Source organism: Capricornis sumatraensis, chromosome 23 (genome assembly GCF_032405125.1).
Source record: "Capricornis sumatraensis isolate serow.1 chromosome 23, serow.2, whole genome shotgun sequence".
Classification (NCBI taxonomy): Eukaryota; Metazoa; Chordata; class Mammalia; order Artiodactyla; family Bovidae; genus Capricornis; species Capricornis sumatraensis.
The window spans coordinates 17129945-17155378 of NC_091091.1; the positions used below are offsets into that span (position 1 = coordinate 17129945).

Consider the following 25434-nt stretch of genomic DNA (forward strand, 5'->3'; position numbering starts at 1 on the left):
TGGAGCTCGAGAAAAAAAATACCTTGTCTAACCCTTTCCTCTTGTAAATGAGATGACTGAGGCACACACACACACAAAAATTGTTCTTTCCATGTCAGAGAACAAATTAATGACCAAGCCTGTGCTGTGCTTAGACCCTCAAGTCATGTCCGACTCTTTACAACCCCATGGACTGTAGCCCACCAGGCTCCTCTGTCCGTGGGGATTCTCCAGGCAAGAATACTGGAGTGCCATGCCCTCCTCCAGGGGATCTTTCCAACCCAGGGATCAAACCTAGGTCTCCCTCATTGCAGGCAGATTCTTTACTGTCTGAGCCACCAGGGAAGCCCAATGACCAAGACTAACAGATCTTAAATTCTATAATGCCAGTTCAGGGCACTGTTAAAACCTGACTCCAAGATAATCGTCTCCAGCTTGTAGCCTACCTACTGTGCTTGCTTTCCAGTAAATTAAAGGAGCTGCACTTTTCTTGATCAAAAAAAAAAGTCATTGTTCAAACTTGCTGATGTCACTTAAACTCTAGCTCTTTCTGTTTGGAATCAAATATGACATCTTCTTCAAAACTATATGAGTGGCCATATTTTTGAAAACTTTTTTCTTCTCCTACTAAGATGAGAAACTGGTAAGCATACCCTCCTCCTGCTATGTTTTTTCAATGTATTTGTTGAATATTCTTCTGGAAGTCGGATGGCATTTCTGGTTTCTTGTAAGGTTTTCCTAAACTCAAAGATACCATGTAACATGATGATTTAGAGTTTAGTTTTTAGAATCAGTTGAACATTTTTCTCTGCTAAATCAATCTCCGTGACTATAGGCAAGTTTTTTGTTTGTCTTTTTTTTTTTTTTAACATTTGCATGCCTCATTTTCATCACAAGTAAAATATAAACAGGGAATTCCTTGGTGGCTACGGTTCAGTCTGTAGCTTAGGTTTAATCCCTGGTTGGGGAACTGAGATCTCACAAGTGGCTCAGCATGCCAAAAAAGGCTAAAATGACAACAACAACAAAATAAATGATAAATTTGCATTATTTTATTATATAATGAGATAATATAAGAAACACTTTTTAAACAGAGGTTATTACCACAAGCTAAAATTCTCAATAAGTAGAAATTTTGCTCTTGTTGTGATAACAATGATTTTTTTCACAATATCTTGGGATCATAATACTACAGAGACAAAATTCAAATTCAGATTCATCTGAATGCATTCTGGTATACTGTATGGCCTTTCCAAATACATGATATACTTCCCACTCCAAAACGTCATGAACTGAAAGACAGACTGTCATTTCCACGTGGGAAAATAAATAAAAGAATCAAGATTGCCGGGAGAAATAAAAATAACCTCAGATACGCAGATGACAACACCCTTATGGCAGAAAGTGAAGAGAAACTAAAGAGCCTCTTGAAAGTGAAAGGTGAAAAAATTGACTTAAAATCCAACATTCAAAAAACTAAAGTCAGGGCATCCAGTTCCATCACTTCGTGGCAAATAGATGGGGAAACAACGGAAACATGACAGACTTTATTTTCTTGGGCTCCAAAATCACTGCAGATGGTGACTGCAGCCATGAAATTAAAAGATGCTTAGTCCTTGGAAGAAAACCTAGACAACATATTAAAAAGCAGAGACATTACTTTGCTGACAAAGTTCCATCTAGTTAAACCTATGGTTTTCCCATAGTCACATATAGAGTTGGACCATAAAGAACGTTGAGCACCAAAGAATTGATGCCTTTGAACTGTGGCGTTGGAGAAGACTTTTGAGGGTCCCTTAGACTGCAAGGAGATCAAACCAGTCAATCCGGAAGGAAATCAGTCCTGAAAGTTCATTGGAAGGACTGATGTTAAAGCTCCACTACTTTGGCCACCTAATGCAAAGAACTGACTCATTCGAAAAGACACTGATGATGGGAAAGACTGAAGGCAGGAGGAGAAGGGGACAACTGAGGGTGAGATGATTGGATGGCATCACCAACTCAATGGACATGAGTTTGAGCAAGCTCCAAGAGATGGTGATGGACAGGCAGGGCTGGTGTGCTACAGTCCATGAGGTCTCAAAGAGTTGGTCATGAATGAGTAACTGAACTGACTGAAATAAAGGAGAAACTGAAGTTTCAGTCTTTCCTGAACCTCTTCATTATGACACAGCTACTCTTGTGATTCATTTCCTGTCCTAGGTGGGCTTAGAGATATGCCCTGAGCATGAAGTACAGGAAGATAGTATGGCCACAGTACAAAGGTTTTCATATAAAGTTAATTAGTGACAAAAAATTTATCCTGGATGATGGGACCATCTGTTGCTGTTTAGTTGCTAAGTTGTGTCTGACTCTTTGTGACCTGGAGGACTATAGCCTGCCAGGCCACTCTGTCCGTGAGATTTCCCAGGCAAGAATACTGGAGTGGCTTGCCATGTCCTTCTCCAGGGGATCTTCCCATCTGAGGAAGATGGGACCACCTACTTCAAGGTATAACAGAGTAACTGCTTTTGAGTTGCCCTCACAAACCTGAAATATACATAAATACAGAGAGGAGGACTTCCCTGGTGGTCCAGTAGTGAAGAATCTGCCTGCCACAGGACACGGGTTTGATCCCTGGTCCGGGAACATCCCACATGCCTCGGGGTAACAAAGTCCGTGCACTACAACTACTGAGCCCACATGCTCTACAGCCTGCATGCTGCAACAAGACAAACCATTGCAATGAGAAGTCCAGGCACTGCACTAGAGACTAGCTTGTACTCACTGCAACTAGCAAAAACCCACACGCAGCAATGAAGACCCAGTGCAGCCAAATTAGATAATACTTTCTGAAGTCTACGGGGGGGAAAAAACACAAAGTAACAGCTTTCCAGCATTGAACAAGAAGCAATCCAGGATTGTGAACTTTAATAAAGAGGAATTGGTAGGCCCTATATTCACTCCTAATATACTTCTGAAAACATTTTCCTCCTAGAGTGCAGGAGATGGCAGCCAAGCAAAGTGGGACCCTTTCTGAGCTAAGGAGACAGAGATCAAAATCTGATGCCTACAACTCATGAGGAAGGACACAAGTCAGGAAGAATCTATAAACAGGGAAGATCTCAAAAGTATATGAGACTACTCTCTGTACTTTCATGTCTGTGGGTTGGGCAGCTTCAGGACTCCAATTAGAGTATGACTCCTGGGGAGGTGAGAACTGAAGGTGGATACCAGATACTGTACAGTGATAGAGAAGCTGAGGTTCCAACCCAGTGAGAGTGGAAAGAACTTTCCTGGCAACTCAGGTTTTCTGTCATGATTGATCCCCCAAATTCTAAGTTGTTGGATTAGTGAACCCACCCTGGACTAAGGGTCATGCCCTAAGATTAAATCAAATATTGAAATTAAATCACGGTGACAAACAATTATAGTAAGCTTAAGAGACTAAAGGACATCTGTCAGTAATTTAGGTGCCTATCAAAATAAAATTCAGTGCCCTTTAAAGAAAGGGTAATCCAGACTCCCCATAAGACATCATTCAAAATGTTCACTATACAACAGAAAATTTAAAATAAATGTGAAATGAAGGAAATGTGACCAAAATTTGAAAGAAAAAGAGCCAATAGAAGTAGAACCCATATTATCCTAGATATTAGAATTATCTAAGAACTACACAAGAACTACAAACCATCTATCATAAGTATAATCATAAGTATATCCAAGTTCTTAAAGGAATAATTAATAACAAAAAAAGAATAAACAAGAAATCTCAACAGAGATTTAAAACTGTAAAAATAAAATTCTAGAAATGAAATTTTTACTGGATTGAATTAAAAACATTAGAGACTGCAAAAGAAAAGGTTAGTTAATTTAGAGACATATCAATAGAGTAACAGCTAAGAAGCCCCTAGTGGAAGAACTTTCCAACAGACAGTAATTATAAACTATGAAATACACACAAACACACACATTCTGCAAGGTAGCCAAAAGCATGAAGATACTGAAGTGTAGAAAACATATGAGGAGAGAAAAAGATACTGGGTGAGTTTTCCATTTTAAAGATGTTATCATGAGGACAGGTCTCAGACAACAAAATATTGAGTGACTACAACATCGCCATAAGCCAAGTCTCACTGCTTTAAAGAATCAGTGACAACATTCAGCTGTACCTACTGCACAGAAATGAAAAAAAGGGGGTGGGGGGGTGGGGAGGTAATGCCATAAAAGAAAGAGCCAGAGAAGATGAACCTTAAATTCCCTATATGGAATATCCCAAATCTCTGACAATCCTATAAGCCTTGAATTACATGTGGAATAAATTCCAGATAAGTACCCTAAAGTTAAAAAAAACTAAATTTAAAACTCAGAACTTTGAGTTGAGAACAACATAGTTAACCACCTGCTAAAATAAGCAAATGAACAAAGCTTGATGTTTCTCAAAGGACATAAATGAATCAAGAGTCCCTATGATATATCATTAAAAATAAGTAGGACAAAATCCAAAATAATTAGACACACATACATACAAACACACACACCCCAAGAAAATGTGACCCATACACAAGATAAAAAGAACAACAGTAACACTAAGATAACGATAGTGATAATGGAATAAACAGATAAGAATTTTGAATCAGAGTCAAAATTTGAATTTATAATCATAACTATTATATTCAAGGAAATGAAAAAATGTCTCAACATTAAGTAAAATGTTAATGAATGAATGATCAAAATATAAATTGTAAAGAGAACCCAAATGGAAATTCCAAAACTAAAATTTATGGTTGATTATATTAATTATTAAATAGGCTTTACAATAGTTTGAAAGAAAAAGTGGTGAAATAGAAGATAAATAAATAAAACTTTTTTCAGTCTAGAGAAAAGGAAAAAATTGAAAACAAATAAGCAACCAGAACCTAAGGAACATTTCCAACAACACCATAAGGAGATTGGAGTACTGAAAAAAAAAAAAAAAAGAAAAGAAAAGAAGTAAGAGAGGATGGGCAAAAAAAATTGAGAAAATAATGAAGAAAATGTAGACATCTACAATGTAGACAAATAGAATAAATAAAAACAAAACCAAACTTAAACATAAATATATTGTAGTTAAAATATAGTCAAATACACAGAGAAAACTTGAAGGCAATCGAAGAAAAATGGCCCATTACCTACACAAGAACAAGAATTCAAATGACTGCTGACTACTTATCAATAAAACTACATTCCAGAAAATAGTAAAATGATAAAACTCCTAGAGGAGGACATAGGCAAAACACTTCCCAACATAAATCACAGCAGGATTCTCTATGACCCACCTCCCAGAATATTGGAAATAAAAGCAAAAATAAACAAATGGTATATTGTAAAGTAATTAGCCTCCAATTAAAATAAATAAATTTAAATTTTTTAAAAATGAAACGAAAATAGTAAAATGAAATATTCAAAGTGCTAAAGAGAAAAAATTTATACTCAATTAACACAGTAATCTATATCCAGATATCCACCTGTTGTAAACAAAATTTTATTGGAATACATCCCTGCCTATTTCTTAAAGTATTATCTATGGTTACGTTTATTCTACAATGGCAAGTTGAGACCACATGGTCCACAAAATCTGTATCACTACTTGGCCTCTTAAAGAGATGTTTGCAACCCTGTTTAGAGTACTAATTATAACACTAATGGTAGCTTTATTATATACATACATATTATACATGTGATAACTTTGGTATAAAGGAAGAGGAACAGGTTAAATAGTCATATACGATTGCAGTGTTCTTGTATTCTTTAATTTAATAGTTTAATTTTAATAAGATTGTAAAAATTTAAGAATATATATTGTAATCTCAAGACAAATCATTTAAAAAATAGTTCAATGACAATAGATATTTACAATCCTGAAAAATAAATCTACTAATCCAGAGGCAGGCAGGAAATGAGAAGCAGAGAGATATAAACAAGAGGGACAAACAAACAAAAAACTATTATTTTAAAATACAGTTATTCCCAAGAGAAGACAGTAAAGGAGGAAGAGTAGAATTATGAAGTTGGTGGATAAGCAGGATACAAATGATGAATCTGCAAATATAAACCCACCATATCAGTAATTAAATTAAATTGCAATAAACTAAACACTCCAATTTTAAAAGTAGAATGCACTTAATAGACATATAAGGACAATCAATCCAAAAGCAATAGAATACATTCCCCTCAAGCACACATGAAACATTATCCAGAATAGACCATCTGTTATGGCACAAAACAAGTATTAAGAAGTTTTAGAAGACTGAAATCATATCAAGTATATTTCCAAACAAAATGTTAAAAATTGAGAAGTCAATTATAAGAAAACTGGAAAATTCACAGAGATGTGGATATTAAACAATATGCTATTGAACAATCAAAGGATCAAAGAATAAATCGAAAGAGAATCAAAAAGTACCTTGAGGCCAAAAAAAAAAAGGTAAACATGGCATACGAAAACTTGTGAGGTCAGGAAAAGCAATTCTAAGAGAAAAGTTCAGTGATAAATGCCTACATTAAGAAATGAGAATGATATCAAACAAGCAACCTAACTTGACACCTCAAAGAATTAGAAAAAGAAGAAAAAACAAAGCTCAAAGTCAGCAGGAGGAAGGAAATAGAAACAATAAAGTAAATAAAAGAAAAAAAGACCAATAAGAAAAAAAAAGAGAGAGAGAGAGACTAAGAGCTGGTTTTTTAAAGCCATAAACAAAACTAACAAAGCTTTAGCTAGACTTACCAAGAAAAGAAGAAATAAGACTAAAATAAGCAGAAATAAAAGAGGAAACATTACAACTGATACCAGACAAAGACATACAATCATAACAAACTATTAATATAATGAACCATACTGGAACAAATTGGAAAACTTAGAAAAAATAGATTCTTAGAAACCTACAACCTATCAAGAAAGAATCATGAAGAATTAGAAATCTGAATACATGAATCATGAGTAAGGAGATTGAACTGGCAATCATACACTCCCAAAACACAAAGTGCAGGACGAGACAGTTTCACTGATTAATTCTACCAAATATATAAAGAGAAATGAATACCAATTCTCAAACTCTTCCAAAAAATACAAGAGGAAAGGCCACTTCCAAACTAACTTTGAAAAGCCAACATTACTCTTCTAAACCAAAAAGAATATTATGTGAAATGAAAATTATAGGCCAATATCCTTGATATTTGGTCCCATCACTGCATGGCTAATCAGTTCAGTTCAGTTCAGTCGCTCAGTCGTGTCCGACTCTTTGCGACCCCATGTATCGCCATGAATGGCCTCCCTGTTCATCACCATCTCCCAGAGTTCACTCAGACTCATGTCCATCGAGTCCGTGATGCCATCCAGCCATCTCATCCTCTGTCGTCCCCTTCTCCTCCTGCCCCCAATCCCTCCAGCATCAGAGTCTTTTCCAATGAGTCAACCCTTCTCATGAGGTGGCCAAAGTACTGGAGTTTCAGCTTCAGCATCATTCCTTCCAAAGAAATCCCAGGGTTGATCTCCTTCAGAATGGACTCGTTGGATCTCCTTGCAGTCCAAGGGACTCTCAAGAATTCTCCAGCACTACAGTTCAAAAGCATCAATTCTTTGGTGCCCAGCCTTCTTCACAGTCCAAATCTCACATCCATACATGACCACAGGAAAAACCATAGCCTTGACTAGATGGACCTTAGTCGGCAAAGTAATGTCTCTGCTTTTGAATATGCTATCTAGGTTGGTCATAACTTTTCTTCCAAGGAGTAAGCATCTTTTAATTTCTTGGCTGCAGTCACCATCTGTGGGGATTTTGGAAAAATAAATAAATAAAAATAAAAAAATAAATAAAGTCTGACACTGTTTCCACTGTTTCCCCGTCTATTTCCCATGAAGTGATGGGACCGGATGCCATGATCTTCGTTTTCTGAATGTTGAGCTTTAAGCCAACTTTTTCACTCTCCTCTTTCACTCTCATCAAGAGGCTTTTTAGCTCCTCTTCACTTTCTGCCATAAGGGTGGTGTCATCTGCATATCTGAGGTTATTGATATTTCTCCCGGCAATCTTGATTCCAACTTGTGTTTCTTCCAGCCCAGCGCTTATCATGATGTACTCTGCATAGAAGTTAAATAAGCAGGGTGACAATATACAGCCTTCACGTACTCCTTTTCCTATTTGGAACCAGTCTGTTGTTCCGTGTCCAGTTCTAACTGTTGCTTCCTGACCTGCATACAGATTTCTCAAGAGGCAGGTCAGGTGGTCTGGTATTCCCATCTCTTTCAGAATTTTCCACAGTTTGTTGTGATCCACACAGTCAAAGGCTTTGGCATAGTCAAGAAAGCAGAAATAGATGTTTTTCTGGAACTCTCTTGCTTTTTCGATGATCCAGCGGATGTTGGCAATTTGATCTCTGGTTCCTCTGCCTTTTCGAAAACCAGCTTGAACATCAGGGAGTTCACGGTTCATGTATTGCTGAAGCCTGGCTTGGAGAATTTTGAGCATTAGTTTACTAGCATGTGAGATGAGTGCAATAGTGCAGTAATTTGAGCATTCTTTGGCATTGCCTTTCTTTGGGATTGGAATGAAAACTGTCCTTTTCCAGTCCTGTGGCCACTGCTGAGTTTTCCAAATTTGCTGGCATATTGAGGGCAGCATTTTCACAGCATCATTTTTCAGGATTTGAAATAGCTCAACTGGAATTTCATCACCTCCACTAGCTTTGTTCATAGTGATACTTTCTAAGGCCCACTTGACTTCACATTCCAGGATGTCTGGCTCTAGATGAGTGATCACATCATCATGATTATCTGGGTCGTGAAGATCTTTTTTGTACAGTTCTTCTGTGTATTCTTGCTACCTCTTCTTAATATCTTCTGCTTCTGTTAGGTCCATATCATTTCTGTCCTTTATCAAGCCCATCTTTGCATGAAATGTTCCCTTGGTATCTCTATTTTCTTGAAGAGATCTCTAGTCTTTCCCATCCTGTTGTTTTCCTTGATTTCTTTGTATTGATTGCTGAAGAAGGCTTCCTTATCTCTTCTTGCTATTCTCTGGAACTCTGCATTAAGATGCTTATATCTTTCCTTTTCTCCTTTGCTTTTTGCCTCTCCTTTTCACAGCTATTTGTAGGGCCTCCCCAGTCAGCCATTTTGCTTTTTTGCATTTCTTTTCCATGGGGATGGTCTTGATCCCTGTCTCCTGCACAATGTCACGAACCTCATTCCATAGTTCATCAGGCACTCTATCTATCAGATCTAGGCCCTTAAATCTATTTTCACTTCCACTGTATAATCATAAGGGATTTGACTTAGGTCATACCTGAATGGTCTAGCGATTTTCCCTACTTTCTTCAGTTTCAGTCTGAATTTGGTAACAAGGAGTTCATGATCTGAGCCACAGTCAGCTCCTGGTCTTGTTTTTGTTGACTGTATAGAGCTTCTCCATCTTTAGCTGCAAAGAATACAATCAATCTGATTTTGGTGTTGACCATCAGGTGATGTCCATGTGTAGAGCCTTCTGTTGTGTTGTTGGAAGAGGGTGTTTGCTATGACCAGTGCATTTTCTTGGCAAAACTCTATTAGTCGTTGCCCTGCTTCATTCTGCATTCCAAGGCCAAATTTGCCTGTTACTCCAGGTGTTTCTTGACTTCCTACTTTTGCATTCCAGTCCCCTATAATGAAAAGGACATCTTTTTGGGGTGTTAGTTCTAAAAGGTCTTGTAGGTCTTCATAGAACCATTCAACTTCAGCTTCTTCAGCATTACTGGTTGGGGCATAGACTTGGATAACTGTGATATTGAATGGTTTGCCTTGGAGACGAACAGAGATCATTCTGTCGTTTTTGAGATTGCATCCAAGTACTGCATTTCGGACTCTTTTGTTGAGAACTCCATGAACAGCATGAAAAGGCAAAATGATAGGATACCAAAAGAGGAACTCCCCAGGTCATTAGGTGCCCAATATGCTACTGGAGATCAGTGGAGAAATAACTCCAGAAAGAATGAAGGGATGGAGCCAAAACAAAAACAACACCCAGTTGTGGATGTGACTAGTGATAGAAGCAAGATCCGATGCTGTAAAGAGCAATATTGCATAGGAACCTGGAATGTCAGGTCCATGAATCAAGGCAAATTGGAAGTGGTCAAACAAGAGATGGCAAGGGTGAACATCGACATTCTAGGAATCAGTGAACTAAAATGGACTGGAATGGGTGAATTTAACTCAGATAACCATTACATCTACTACTGCATGGCTAATAGAAGGGGGAAAAGTGGAAAGAGTGACAAATTTTGTTTTCTTGGGCTCCAAAGTAACTCACTGCAGACAGTGACCACAGCCATGAAATTAAAAATCACTTGCTCCTTGGAAGAAAAGCTACGATAAACCTAGATGCACATTAAAGAGCAGAGACATCACGTGGCCAACAAAGGTCCGTACAGTCAAAGCTATGGTTTTTCCAGTTAATTATGTATGGATGTGAGAGTTGGACCATAAAGAAGGCTGAGTGCAAAAAAAATTGATGCTTCCGAATTGTGCTGCTGGAGAAGACTCTTGAAGAGTCCCTTGGACTGCAAGATCAAACCAATCAATCCTAAAGGAAGTCAGCCCTGAATATTCCTTGGAGGACTGATGTTGAAGCTGAAGCTCCAATACTTCGGCCACGTGATTTGAAGAACTGACTCATTGGAAAAGAAACAGATGCTTGGAAAAATTGAAGGCCAGAGGAGAAGAGGGCAGCAAAGAATGAGATAGTTAGTATCACCAACTTAATGGACATGAATTTGAGCAAATTATGGGAGATGGTGAAAGTCAAGGAAGAGTGGCATACTGCAGTCCATGGGGGATAAAGATTCAGACACGACTTAGGGACTGAAAAACAACAACAATCCTTGATAAACATAGATGCAAAAATCCTCAACAAAATATTAGCAAACTGAATTGAAGAATACAGTAACAGGTGGGTTTATGAGCAAGCTGGATTTATTCCAGGGATGCAAGGATGGTTCAACATGTGGAAATCAACTGGTGTGATAGAACTCATTAACAAAATGGGGAATAAATATCATAGAATCCTCTCAGTTGATTCAGGAAAAAAAAAGCATTTGATGAAATTCAACATTCATTTATCATAAAAATTCTCAACAAAGCGGTATAGAGGGAAGGTACCTCAACCTAATACAAGCTATATATGACAACCCAACAGTCAATATGATACTCAATAGTGAAAAGGTGAAAACTTTTCCATTAAGATCAGTAAGACAGAATCACCACTTATATTGAACAGAGGGGTCAGGGTTTGGGAAATTTTTTCTTTTCTTTTTTTTTTTTTTTTACTTTACAATATGGTGTTGGTTTTGCCATACATCAACGTGAATCCAACATGGGTATACACGTGTTCCCCATTCTGAACTACCCTCCAACCTCCTTCCCCATACCATCCTTCTGGGTCATCCCAGTGCACCAGCTTAGAGCATCCTGTATCATGCATCAAACCTGGACTGGTGATTCATTACACATACGATATTATACATGTTTCAATGCCATTCTCCCCAATCATCACACCTTCACCCTCTCCCACACAGTCCATAATACTGTTCTATATATCTGTGTCTCTTTTCCTATCTCACATAGAGTATTATCGTTATCATCTTTCTAAATTCCATATATATGCGTTAGTATACTGTATTGGTGTTTTCCATTCTGGCTTACTTCACTCTGTATAATCGGCTCCAGTTTCATCCACCTCATTAGGACAGATTCAAATGTATTCTTTCTAATGGCTGAATAACACTCCATTCTGTATATGTACCACAGCTTTCTTATCCATTCATCTACTGATGGACATCTAGGTTGCTTCCATGTCCTGGCTATTATAAACAGTGCTGTGACGATGTGGGGTACATGTGTCTTTTTCAATTCTGGTTTCCACAGTGTGTATGCCCAGCAGTGGGATTGCTGGGTCATATGGCAGTTCTATTTCCAGTTTTTGAAGGAATCTCCACACTGTTCTCCATAGTGGCTTTACTAGTTTGCCTTCCCACCAACAATGTAAGAGGGTTCCCTTTTCTCCACACCCTCTCCACCATTTATTGCTTGTAGACTTTTGGATTGCAGCCATTCTGACTGGCGTTAAATGATACCTCATTGTGGTCTTGATTTGCATTTCTCTGATAATGAGTGATGAGCATCTTTTCATGAGTTTGTTAGCCATCTGTATGTCTTCTTTGGAGAAATGTCTGTTTAGGTCTTTGGCCCATTTTTTGATTGGGTCGTTTATTTTTCTGGAGTTGAGCTGCAGGAGTTGCTTGCATATTTTTGAGATTAGTTGTTTGTCAGTTGCTATTATTCATTTGCTATTATTTTCTCCCATTCTGAAGGCTGTCTTTTCACCTTGCTTATATTTTCCTTTGTTGTGGAGAAGCTTTTAATTTTAATTAGGTCCCATTTGTTTATTTTTGCTTTTATTTCCAGTATTCTGGGAGGTGGGTCCTAGAAGATTCTACTGTGATTTATGTTGGAGAGTGTTTTGCCTATGTTTTTCTCTAGGAGTTTTATAGTTTCAGGTCTTATGTTTAGATCTTTAATCCATTTTGAGTTTATTTTTGTGTATGGTGTTAGAAGGTGTTCTAGTTTCATTCTTTTACAAGTGGTTGACCAGTTTTCCCAGCACCACTTGTTAAAGAGATTGTCTTTTCTCCATTGTATATTCTTGCCTCCATTGTCAAATATAAGGTATCCTTAGGTGCGTGGATTTGTCTCTGGGCTTTCTATTTTGTTCCATTGATCCATATTCCTGTCTTTGTGCCAGTACCATACTGTCCTGATGACTGTAGGCTTGTAGTAGAGCCTGAAGTCAGGCAGGTGGGTTCCTCTAGTTCCATTCTTCTTTCTCAAGATTGCTTTGGCTATTCGAGATTTTTTGTATTTCCATACAAATTGTGAAATTATTTGTTCTAGCTCTGTGAAAAATACCGTTGGTAGCTTGAAAAGAATTGCATGAATCTATAGATTGCTTTGGGTAGTATACTCATTTTCATATATTGATTCTTCCAATCCATGGACACGGTATATTTCTCTATTAGTGTCCTCTTTGATTTCTTTCACCAGTGTTTTATAATTTTCTATATTTAAGTCTTTAATTTCTTTAGGTAGATATATTTTAAGTATTTTATTCCTTTATTTGCAATGGTGAATGGAACTGTTCCCTTACTTTCTCCCTCTATTTTCTCATTATTAGTGTATAGGAATGCAAGGGATTTCTGCAACTTTACTATATTCATTAATTAGCTCTAGTAAATTTCCGGTGGAGTCTTTAGGGTTTTATATGTAGATGATCATGTCATCTGCAAACAGTGAGAGTTTTGCTTCTTCTTTTCCAATTTGGATTCCATTTATTTCTTTTTCTGCTGATTGCTGTGGCAGAAACTTCCAAAACTATGTTGAATAGTAGTGGTGAAAGTGGGCACCCTTGTCTTGTTCCTGACTTTAGGGGAAATGCTTTCAATTTTTCACCATTGAGGATAATGTTTGTTGCAGTTTTGTCATATATAGCTTTTATTATGTTGTGGAATGTTCCTTCTATTCCTGCTTTCTGGAGAGTTTTTATCATAAATGGATGTTGAATTTTGTCAAAGGCCTTCTCTGCATCTATTGAGATAATCATATGGTCTTTATGTTTCAATTTGTTAATGTGATGTGTTACATTGATTGATTTGTGGATATTACAGAATCCTTGCATCCCTGTGATAAAGCCCACTTGGTCATGGTGTATGATCTTTTCAATATGTTGTTGGATTCTGTTTGCCAGAATTTTGTTAAGGATTTTTGCATCTATGTTCATCAGTCATATTGGTCTGTAGTTTTCTTTTTTTGTGGCATCTTTGTCAGGTTTTGGTATTAGGGTGATGGTGGCCTCAGAGAATGAGTTTGGAAGTTTACCTTCCTCTGCAACTTTCTGGAAGAGGTTGAGTAGGATAGGTGTTAGTTCTCAAAATTTTTGGTGGAATTGAGCTGTGAAGCCATCTGGACCTGGGCTTTTGTTTGCTGGAAGATTTCTGATTACTGTTTCAATGTCCGTGCTTGTGATGGCCCTGTTAAGATTTTCTATTTCTTCCTGGTTCAGTTTTGGAAAGTTGTACTTTTCTAAGAATTTGCCATTTCTTCCAAGTTGTCCATTTTATTGGCATATAATTGCTGATAGTAGTCTCTTATGATCCTTTGTGTCTCTGTGTTGTCTGTTGTGATTTGTCCATTTTCATTTCTAATTTTATTTATTTGATTTTTCTCCCTTTGTTTCTTGATGAGTCTGGCTAACGGTTTGTCAATGTTATGTATCCTCTCAAAGAACCAGATTTTGGCTTTGTTGGTTTTTGCTATGGCCTCTTTTGTTTTGTTTCTTTTTCATTTATTTCTGCCCTAATTTTTAAGATTTCTTTCCTTCTACTAAACTTGGGGTTCTTTGTTTCTTCCTTTTCAGGTTGCTTTAGGTGTAACATTAGGTTATTTATTTGATTTTTTTCCTGTTTCTTGAGGTATTCCTGTATTGCTATGAACCTTCCCCTTAGCACTGCATTTACAGTGTTCCACAGGTTTTGGGTTGTTGTGTTTTCATTTTCATTCGTTTCTATGCATATTTTGTTTTATTTTTTGATTTCTTCTGTAATTTGTTGGTTATTCAGCAGCATGTTATTCAGCCTCCATATGTTGCCATTTTTAATAGTTTTTCTTCTGTAATTGAGATCTAATCTGACTGCATTGTTGTCAGGAAAAATGCTTGGAATGATTTCAATTTTTTTGAATTTACCAAGGCTAGATTTATGGCCCAGGATGTGATCTATCCTGGAGAAGGTTCTGTGTGTGCTTGAGAAAAAGGTGAAATTCATTGTTTTGGGGTGAAATATTCTATAGATATCAATTAGGTCTAACTGGTCTATTGTATCATTTAAAGTTTGTGTTTCCTTGCTAATTTTCTGTTTAGTTGATCTATCCATAGTTGTGAATGGGGTATTAAAGTCTCCAACTATTATTGTGTTATTGTTAATTTCCCCTTTCATACTTGTTAGCATTTGTCTTACATATTGCAGTGCTCCTATCTTGGGTGCATAGATATTTATACTTGTTATATCTTCTTTTTGGATTGACCCTTTGATCATTATGTAGTGTCCTTCTTTTTCTCTTTTCACAGCCTTTGTTTTAAAGTCTATTTTATCTGATATGAGTATTGCTACTCCTGCTTTCTTTGGGTCTCTATTTGCGTGGAATATCTTCTTCCAGCTCTTCACTTTCAGTCCGTATATGTCCCCTGTTTTGAGGTGGGTCTCTTGTAGACAACATATATAGGGGTCTTGTTTTTGTATTCACTCACCCAGTCTTTTTTGGTAGGGGCATTCAGCAAATTAACGTTTAAGGTAATTATTGATAAGTATGATCCCATTACCATTTACTTTTTGTTTTAGGTTTGAGTTTATAAACCCTTTTTGTGTTTCCTGTCTAGAGAAGATCTTTAGCATTTGTTGGAGAGTGGTTTGATGATGCCGAATTCTCCCAGCTTTTGCTTGTCTGTAAAGCTTTTGATTTCTCCTTCATATTTGAATGAGATCCTTGCTGGGTACAGTAATCAGGGCTGTAGGTTATTTTCTTTCATCACTTTAAGTATGTCTTGCCATTCCCTCCTGGCCTGAAGAGTTTCTATTGAAAGATCAGCTGTTATCTTATGGGAATCGCCTTGTGTGTTACTTATTGTTTTTCCCTTGCTGCTTTTAATATTTGTTCTTTGTGTTTGATCTTTGTTAATTTGATTAATATGTGTCTTGGGGAGTTTTGCATTGGGTTTATCTTACTGGGACTCTCTGGTTTTCTTGGACTTGGGTGATTATTTCTTTCCCCATTTTAGGGAAGTTTTCAACTATTATCTCCTCAAGCATTTTCTCATGGTCTTTCTTTTTGTCTCCTTCTTCTGGAACTCCTATGATTCAAATGTTGGGGTGTTTAACATTATCCCAGAGGTCTCTGAGATTGCCCTCATTTCTTTTAATTTGTTTTTCTTTTTTCCTCTCTGATTCATTTATTTCTACCATTCTATATTCTACCTCACTTATCCCATCTTCTGCCTCTGTTATTCTCCTTGTTCCCTCCAGAGTATTTTTGATCTCATTTATTGCATTATTCATTATACATTGACTCTTTTTTATTTCTTCTAGGTCCTTGTTAAACCTTTCTTGCATCTTCTCAATCCTTGTCTCCAGGCTATTTATCTGTGATTCCATATTGATTTCAAGATTTTGGATCATTTTCACTATCATTATTCTGAATTCTTTATCAGGTAGGTTCCCTATCTCTTCCTTTTTTGTTTGGGTTGGTAGGCATTTATCCTGTTCCTTTACCTGCTGGATATTCCTCTATCTCTTCATCTTATTTATATTGTTATCTTTGGGGTAGCCTTTCTGTATTCTGGCAGTTTGTGTAGTTCTCTTTATTGTGAAGTTTCCTGGCTGTGGGTGGGGTTGTACAGGTGGCTTGTCAAGGTTTCTTGGTTAGGGAACCTTGTGTTGGTGTTCTGGTGGGTGGAGCTGGATTTCTTCTCTCTGGAGTGCAATGAAGTGTCCATTAATGAGTTATGAGATGTCAATGTGTTTGGAGTGACTTTGGGCAGCCTGTATATTGAAACTCAGGGCTGTGTTCCTGTGTTGCTGGAGAATTTGTGTGATATGTCTTGCTCTGGAACTTGTTGGCCCTTGGGTGGTGCTTGGTTTCAATGAAGGGAGGCGTTTGATGAGCTCCTGTCGATTAGTGTTCCCTGGAGTCACGAGTTCTCTGTTGTTCTCAGGATTTCGACTTAAGACTCCTGCTTCTGGTTTTCAGTCTTATTTTTACAGTAGTCTCAAGACTTTTCCATCTATACAGCACCGTTGATAAAACAACTCCTTCCAAAGACAATGGGCTGCTTTTCTGGGTGCCTGATGTCCTCTACTGGCATTCAGAAGTTGTTTTGTGGAATTTACTCAGAGTTCAAATGTTCTTTTGAATTTGTTGGGGAGAAAGTGATCTCCCTGTCCTATTCCTCCACCATCTTAGGACTGACCCCCATAGTTCGGAAAAATTTTTCTTAAGACGCAAGAGAATTGGGTATGTTTAAATGCTAATGGAAAGGAGCCAACAAGGAAGGAGAGAATAAAGAAAAAACGAGAATGATTATTTGAGGAAGAATGCTCAAACTATCACACAATTGCACTCATCTCACATGCTATTAAAGTAATGCTCAAAACTCTCCAACCAGGCTTCAGCAATGCATAAACTGTGAACTTCCAGATATTCAAGCTGGTTTTAGAAAAGCCAGAGGAACCAGAGATTAAATTGCCAACATCTGCTGGATCATTGAAAAGGCAAAAGAGTTCCAGAAAAACATCTATTTCTGCTTTACTGACTATGCCAAAGCCTTTGACTGTGCAGATCACAATAAACCATGGAAAATTCTGAAAGAGATGGAAATACAAGACTACCTGACCTTCCTCTTGAGAAACCTGTATGCAGGTCAGGAAGCAACAGTTAGTACTGGACATGGAACAATAGACTGATTCCAAATAGGAATAGGAGTACGTCAAGGCTGTATATTGTCACCCTGCTTATTTAACTTATATGCAGAGTACATCATGGGGAACACTGGGCTGGAGGAAACACAAGCTGGAATCAAGATTGCCAGGACGAATATCCATAACCTCAGATATGCAGACGACACCACCCTTATGGCAGAAAGTGAATAAGAACTAAGAACCTCTTGATGAAAGTGAAAGAGGAGAGTGAAAAAGTTGACTTAAACTCAACATGCAGAACACTAAGATCATGGCATTCAGTCCCATCACTTCATGGGAAATAGATATGGAAACAGTGGCAGACTTTATTTTGGGGGGCTCCAAAATCACTGCAGATGGTGATTGCAGCCATGAAATAAAAAGACGCTTACTCCTTGGAAGAAAAGTTGTGACCAACCTAGACAGCATAGTAAAAAGCAGAAACGTTACTTTGTTAACGAAGGTCTGTTTAGTCAAAGCTATGGTTTTTCCAGTAGTCATGTATGGAAATGAGAGTGGGACTATAAAGAAAGCGGAGCACTGAAGAAATGATGCTTTTGAATTCTGTTGTTGGAGAAGACTCTTGAGAGTCCCTTGGACAGCAAGGAGATCAAACCAGTCCATCCCAGAGGAGATCAGTCCTGGGTGTTCATTGGAAGGTCTGATGTTGAAGCTGAAACTCCAATAATTTGGCCACTTGATCCAATGAACTGACTCATTTGAAAAGACCCTGATGCTGGGAAAGATTGAAGACAGAAGGAGAAGGGGATGACAGAGGATGAAATAGTTGGATGGCTTCACTGACTCAATGGACATTAGTTTGAGCGGACTCTGATAGTTGGTGATGGACAGGGAGGCCTGGCGTGCTGCAGTCCATGGGGTCACAAAGAGTCAAACATGAATGAGCAACTGAACTAAACTGAACTGATTGAGTTGGTGACAATAATATTACCCTGAGGGGCTGCATGGTCTTCCAGAAGGGATCAGTAGCTCAAATGCAGGTAACGAGGAAGAAAACTGTTACATTAGACTTTTGACAAGTGAAACAGATAGGGAGGTGCTTACTGATTAAGTGGAAAAAGTAATAAAACATACACTGGAAAATAAGGATTGGATGGAAGAGTAGCCTAATGAACAGGCAATGTACTAACAATGTACTGAGAATCCTTTGGGAGTCTAAGCACTGCTATATTTATTAAAATGTATCTACAAACTAAAAGGAAGGAAGCATGTGGTCAGAGGGTGAAATACCTGAGACATGACTGTGCAATAATGTAGACAATTAGGCAATCTATGCATCTACTGCTGTGATAGCTGAAACCTAAGAGTCTTAATGAGGAGTATAGATGAAATACCTCTTACCTTGGGAATAAGATATTCTCTGAATTCAATGTCCTGAGCTGCTGCATGGGGTAGGTTGTTGGGGACAAGGTCAATGTATCTCTGGATCTCGTGGATCACAGCATCTGTGTAGGGCATGTGGCTCCGGTCCTGCATGCAGGGACTCCGGTTTCTGCCAACCACACGGTTAATTTCTTCCTGGACTTTAGCTGGAAGGTAGAAATCAGAATTTATGTTAAGTGATAAAGATATTTTTTATCTTCTTAATCATGATTACATTGTGGTAGGATATGGAGAGAAGGAAACATTACATGTGTTTCCCTACAGGGGAAAAGACAAAAAAGAATTTCAGTGTCATGGGCAAACTGGAATTTCATTAGAGACTTAAATACACCTACATATAAAACACAGTTACATCAGGAAATTCATTTCTTAATTCTGATTCTCTCCTTTGTGTATTTTTTAAAACAAACTCAGGAATGTGGGATCTCAAAGGCTCACATCATGCAGTTTAACCATTTTGTTTATGTCAGTTTTATTTTATAAAAGTTCTAAGAGAGTAGAAGTACTCCATGCAGTAAATACTTAATAAATGGACTAACTGAACAAGATGCTTTGTTGACTCAACACATAGGAATAATAATAAGTTAAGGGAGAATATCCAAGTTGACAGAGTAGAAAGACTGATAAACCTCCTCCCACAAGCATTACAAAATGATTAATACAATGATTTACAGAGCGACTATCAATAAGAACAACCTGAAGTCTAAGAGAAAAGTTCTTCAACAACTAAAGACATAAAGATGGAATCACGAGATGCATAGGAGAAGCAGAAACATAGCACAGTTAATAGGAGACCCACGAACAGGATAATTACAATTACAGTGGTTCTTCCTGAGGAGTGGGGGGTCTGAGCCCACTACCTGGGCTCCCTAACCCAGGAGTGCTGCACCAGGAAGATGAGCCCCCAGAGACCTTGGCTTTGCAGGCCAGCAGGGCTTATTTCAGATGGTCTAGTGAGCTGCGGGAAGTAGAGACTCCACTCTTAAACAGCATATACAAAATCTCACCCACTCTGGGACCCAGAAACAGGAGGACTAATTTGAAAGGAGCCTGGGTCAGACCCATTTATTGATCTTGCACAGCCTCCAGAGAGGCACAGGGCGGTTGGGGCTCACCTCTGGAACACATATGCTGGTAGCAGCTACTTTGGAGAGCTCATCCCAACACATGGACATGGATGATAGTAAGTGCAATTTCAGAATCTTCCCTGTGGCTTATTAGTGCCAGAACTTGGCCCTTCTGATCAGCCAGTTATCACCCGTTCTTGGATATGGGAGGCCAAGCAGCTAGCTAGGCTGGGACATAGTCCTACCCACCAGCATGCCACATACTATAATAGCCCTGAGCCCCAGCTGCCCCTGGACCCAACTCCTCTCATCCGTTGGGAGACACCAGTCCCAGGTCCCCCTGGGCCCCCATGTAGGTAACGGGCAGGCCAACTGCAACTCCAGGATCCCTAGGGTCCTACAGTGAAAGAACACAGGATCTGGCTCCCCCCAACAAGATACCCAAGACCCTGCAGCCAGAGAAGCCAGGATGTGGTCTCATACACCAGAAGGCAGGTACTATCCTCAAGACTCCTGGGGCCTGATCCACCAACCAGCAGGCCAACCCCAGCCCCAGGACCACAGCAGTCCTGCAGCCAACTATGTCAAGATCCAGCCTACTCAACAGCAGGCCAGCACCACTAGAAGACATCTTGGGCCCCAGGCTCACCCAACAGCAAACTAACACCCAGTTCTAGGAAACCCAGAACTCTCTGCCAGCCATCTCAGGAAGAGGCCCTGACCCAGCTCTAACCACCAGAGGGCCAGCACTAGACAGGACCCCATGGGGTTTCATAACCAGCTGCCACATGACCCAGCCCACCCACCATCACCCAGCAGCTACTCCACAAGTAAAATGTATTGAATACAAATGGAAGAAAAAGAAAGTTGAGGAAACAATTCTTACACAAAATAGACTTTAAAACAAAGACTGTATGGAACAAGAGAAAAAAGGACATTACATAATGATGAAAGAATCAATCCAACAAAAAGACATAACAATTATAAATCTATATGCATATAGATTTATAATAGTGCTAAGTTGTTTCAGTCATGTCTGACTCTTTGTGATCCTTTGGACTGTAGCCCACCAGGCTCCTCTGTCCATGAGATTCTCCAGGGAAGAACAGTGGAGTGGGTTGCCATGCTCTCCTCCAGGGGATCTTCTCAACTCAGGGAATGAACCCACATCTCTTATGTCTCACACACAGGTTGACAGATGAGTTCTTTACCACTAGCGCCCCCTGGTAAGCCCGAAAATACATATACATATAACTGGTTCACTTCGTTGACAGCAAAAACTAGTACAACATTGGAAAACAATTAAACTCAAAAAACTAAAAATAATAGGTCTTAATAGATCAAAGCACAAAGCATGATAGAGTAAAGGAAATATTCTCTTAGATGAGGACTGAATAAAGAAAAAAAGGATGAGGATGAGAAATTACATTTTTAGGAAATTTTTTTTTGGCCAAAAGGGTGTATTTGAACAGAATTTTTGTGTATAACTTTTTAATTTAAAGAGTGAGGTTTTTTTGATGAAGAAAGATTGTGATTTTGTTCAGTCAATCCTTCCATTGCAAATGCACCTGAGTAGAATTAACTTTTGACAAAAGTACATTTATCTGGACTTGGAAGGGTTATCAAGCAATACCATTGTAGAGAAGATTCTTAACCATCTGAGCCACCATGGAAGCCCTACTGCACCTGACCTGATGCAAATCAAGGATACTCCACCACAGTAGGGAGGACAGTGATCTATGCCCTCCATAACTCTGCTGCTGCTAAGTCACTTCAGTCGTGTCCAACGCTGTGTGACCCCATAGACTGCAGCCCACCAGGCTCCCCCGTCCCTGGGATTCTCCAGGCAAGAACACTGGAGTGGTTTGCCATTTCCTTCTCCAATGCATGAAAGGGAAAAGTGAAAGTGAGGTCACTCAGTTGTCTCCGACTCTTAGCGACCCCATGGACTGAAGCCTACCAGGCTCCTCCATCCATGGGATTTTCCAGGCAAGAGTACTGGAGTGGGGTACCATTGCCTTTTCAGCCATAACTCTGCTACTGGTTAAATATTTCATTCTCCTGTTTTACTATACTCTAATTTGAATGCAATTCATACAATAATAGGAAGATGTACTAAGGATGGAAGTTTTTCTTGTACATCTTCTAGGCAGATGAAGAGTAGAAAAGTCATCAATGTTGCCTGCCAATTTCTAACCAAAATTTCATCCTGTCCATCATCTGTGATACTACCTGTGACCTCTGGGTGCTTCAGCAGGAGCAGCAGTCCATATCTCAGAGTGATGCTTGTTGTCTCTATTCCAGCAGTAAACACATCCCATACAGTGGTGATCAAGTTGTCCATGGTAAACTCAGACTGTTTATTGTGTTTCTCCTAGCAATGATGTATTAGGATTACTTAATAAGTAAAACCAGCTTACAATAATTCCATATAACAACATAACATAATTGTTTAAGTTTACGAATTTGACAAATTAAACCAAACATTAAAGTATGCTATTGATGATGGTAAAGCTAGATCAGTTGTTAGAATTTCTTCAGTTAAAATATAACCAGAGTTAAACTTCTAACAAGTCCTTTCTCTGATTCCTCACTTTCTCACCCAATGGAGTAAATCAGTTCTTCAGTAATTTCTTTCTAATCTGACCCTTATCAAATCATCACTGCTACTCACCATCAGTTCAGGCATCTATTGTCTATATCATCATATCTGAATTTCTCACTCAGGCCTTCAGAACCACCTATCCTCAAACTGAAACACTATTCCAAAATTCATCAGTCATTAAACCCATGACAGTTCTTCAGTTACTATCAAGACAATCTCTTTAAAAATTCCACACACTTCATCACTGCACTTATCTTTCCCTGAACCAATTTTGTCATCTCTGCTAATCCTCAAAACCTACTTCATCTGTTTCCTACTGTCTTTCCAAGAGTAAGCCTTTCTAGATGCCCATCCATTTCTGCCTTCTCTCATTTCTTACATCACCCATTCATGGAATTTATTTAATGAAAGAGAATATACTATCTTATCATTTATCTTGAATGTGTGTGTGTGTGTTTCAATCTGTTCTCAAATAAAGAACCAGCTTTAACATGGTAAATATACAAACTTCCAAGCAATTTTCAGTAACAATGCAGAAATAATTCAAGACAACCAATATGGTTTGCACAACAATAAGTTGCACAAGCAATGAATATATCTTTAAGAAGGAGCATTTGTTTTAATAAACTGATTCCACTGAGAAGAACAAAGCTATTCCATGCATCACATCACTCCACATACAAAGATGAAGTAGCAAGTCTGGGTCCCCTTTTACCTTTTCCATTTTAATCAGGAAGTAATCAATAAAGTCTTGAGGGTTATTGAGGTCCACGGATTCTTGGTGTTCCTTTATTTTCTCCAAAATAAACTTTCTTTGCTCAGTCATGTTTTTAAATAATGTGTTATGACTCCCTGGGAGATAATGTAGTAAAGAGGGGAAAGCATTGTAGAGCTGAAAAAGAAAAGAAAAAGTCAATTCATTCACCAAACATTTACAAGCCCATATTATGGTACAGGCATATTGCTATTAAATGAGTAAATAAAGATGAGTAAGATATGCTTCTTGCACTGGAACCCATTTGGGATTTGAAGGAGAGGGAACTGATGAAATGGCCTGAGTGACAGTATGCACAAATTAACAACTAATTTCAAAACCATGTGAATTATTTTCCTAACCATAACTCTGAAGAAATTCAGGATCATACCACATCTTTCCAAATGAGGGTACTGAGGTTCAGAAAGGTTAGTCAACCAGTCTAAGTCACAAAACTAGTGACAGAGGTAGTGACAGTGTTTATCCCAGTTTACACTACACACATGTCTACAGAGAGTCACCTAAACAGTGTGCAGGGATCATACACTTTTTCTACATTTATTTTTATGAAAACATATTAACAGTTGACACATATTAACAGTTGACACATATTATATTAGTTTCAGGTGTACAAAATGGTGATTGACCATTTACATGCATTACAAATTGATCACCATGATAAGCCTAAGAATCATCTGTCATCATACAGTCATTGAAATGTTATTGACTCTTATTCCTTATGCTGTATGTTACATCCCCGTGACTTATTACATTTATATCTGAAGTTTATAGTTCTTAATCCCTTTTACCTATTTCATTCATCCCTTTACTTCTTCCTCTCTGAGGACAACAATTTCTTCTCTGTATCTATGAGTTTGTTTCTGCTTTATTTGTTTGTTTTAACTTTTAGATTCTAAATATGAATTAAATCATGTAATATTTGTCTTTGTCTTTATCTTCTAGGACTATCCATGCTGTATAAATGGCACAATCTCATGCTTTTATATGGCTGAGTAATATTTCAGTGTGTGTTTGTGTGTGTGTGTGTGTGTGTGTGTGTGTGTGTGTGTGTATCACTTCTTCTTTATCCTTTCATCTATCAATGAACACTTAGGTGATTTCAATATCTTACCTGTCAACAGTGCTACAGTGAATATAAGGGTGCATATATCTTTTTGAGTAAGTTTTTTTTCTTCAGATAAATACCCAGAAGTTTTCTAAAGAGAAGTACCCAGTTAAGTCCCAGATCTTATAGGAGATCTACTTTTAACATTTTGAGGAACCTCTGTACTGTGTGCTATAGTGACCGTTTCAATTTACTTTCTTACCAACAGCGCATGAGTGTTCCTTTATCTCTACATCCTCCCAACACTTATTATTTCTTTTCTTTCTTATAATAGTCATTCTGACTGGTGTGAAGTAAAATCTTTCAGTGTTTTTATTTGTATTTCCTGATAATTAGTGTCTGACCATCTTTCCATGTGCCTATTGGCCAACTGTTTGTCTTCACTGGAAAAACACCTATTGGAACCTTCTGTCCATTTTTTAATTAGGGTTTTCTTTTGGTTGTTGAAGTGTATGAGTTCTTTGTGTATTTTGAACACTAACTCCTTGTCAGATACATCATTTGCAAATATATTCTATTCAGCAGGCAGGCATTTTGTTTTGTTGATAGTTACCTTCACTGTGCAAAAGCTTTTACATTGAATTAGGTCACATTCCTTTATTTTTGCTTTTGTTTCCCTTGCGTAACAATGCATAACCAAAAAAAGATCAACAAGATTAATGTCAAAGAGTGCACATCTATGATTACTTCTAGAATTTTTATAGTTCTGGTTCTTACATTTAAATCCTTAATCCCTTTTGAATTTATTTTTATATGTAGTATGATAAAGGCATCCAGTTTAATTATTTTGTATATAACTGTCCAGTTTTCCCAATACCATTGATTGAAGAGGGTGTCTTTTCTACATTCTGTATTCTAGCTTCTTTTGTTGTATATTAATTACCTACTAAGTGTGGGTTATATCTAAGCTGTCTCTTCAGTTCCATTGATTATGTCTGCTTTTGTCCCA

General features: G+C 38.0%; 1 protein-coding gene across 3 annotated transcripts in view; it reads right to left on the bottom strand.

Moving 5' to 3' along the window:
* LOC138070575 (cytochrome P450 2C21-like) overlaps nt 1-25434 on the bottom strand; it is a 64422-nt gene that overhangs the window by 3796 nt on the left and 35192 nt on the right. For 2 of the 3 annotated variants that reach the window (XM_068961870.1, XM_068961871.1), the window contains exons 5-7: nt 23321-23497; nt 22233-22374; nt 18892-19079 (exon numbers count right to left, since the gene is read on the bottom strand). In XM_068961870.1, the coding sequence (XP_068817971.1) occupies nt 18892-19079; nt 22233-22374; nt 23321-23497 (507 nt within the window). The remainder of the gene's footprint in view (nt 1-18891; nt 19080-22232; nt 22375-23320; nt 23498-25434) is intronic. The other variant, XM_068961872.1, reaches the window with a different exon arrangement.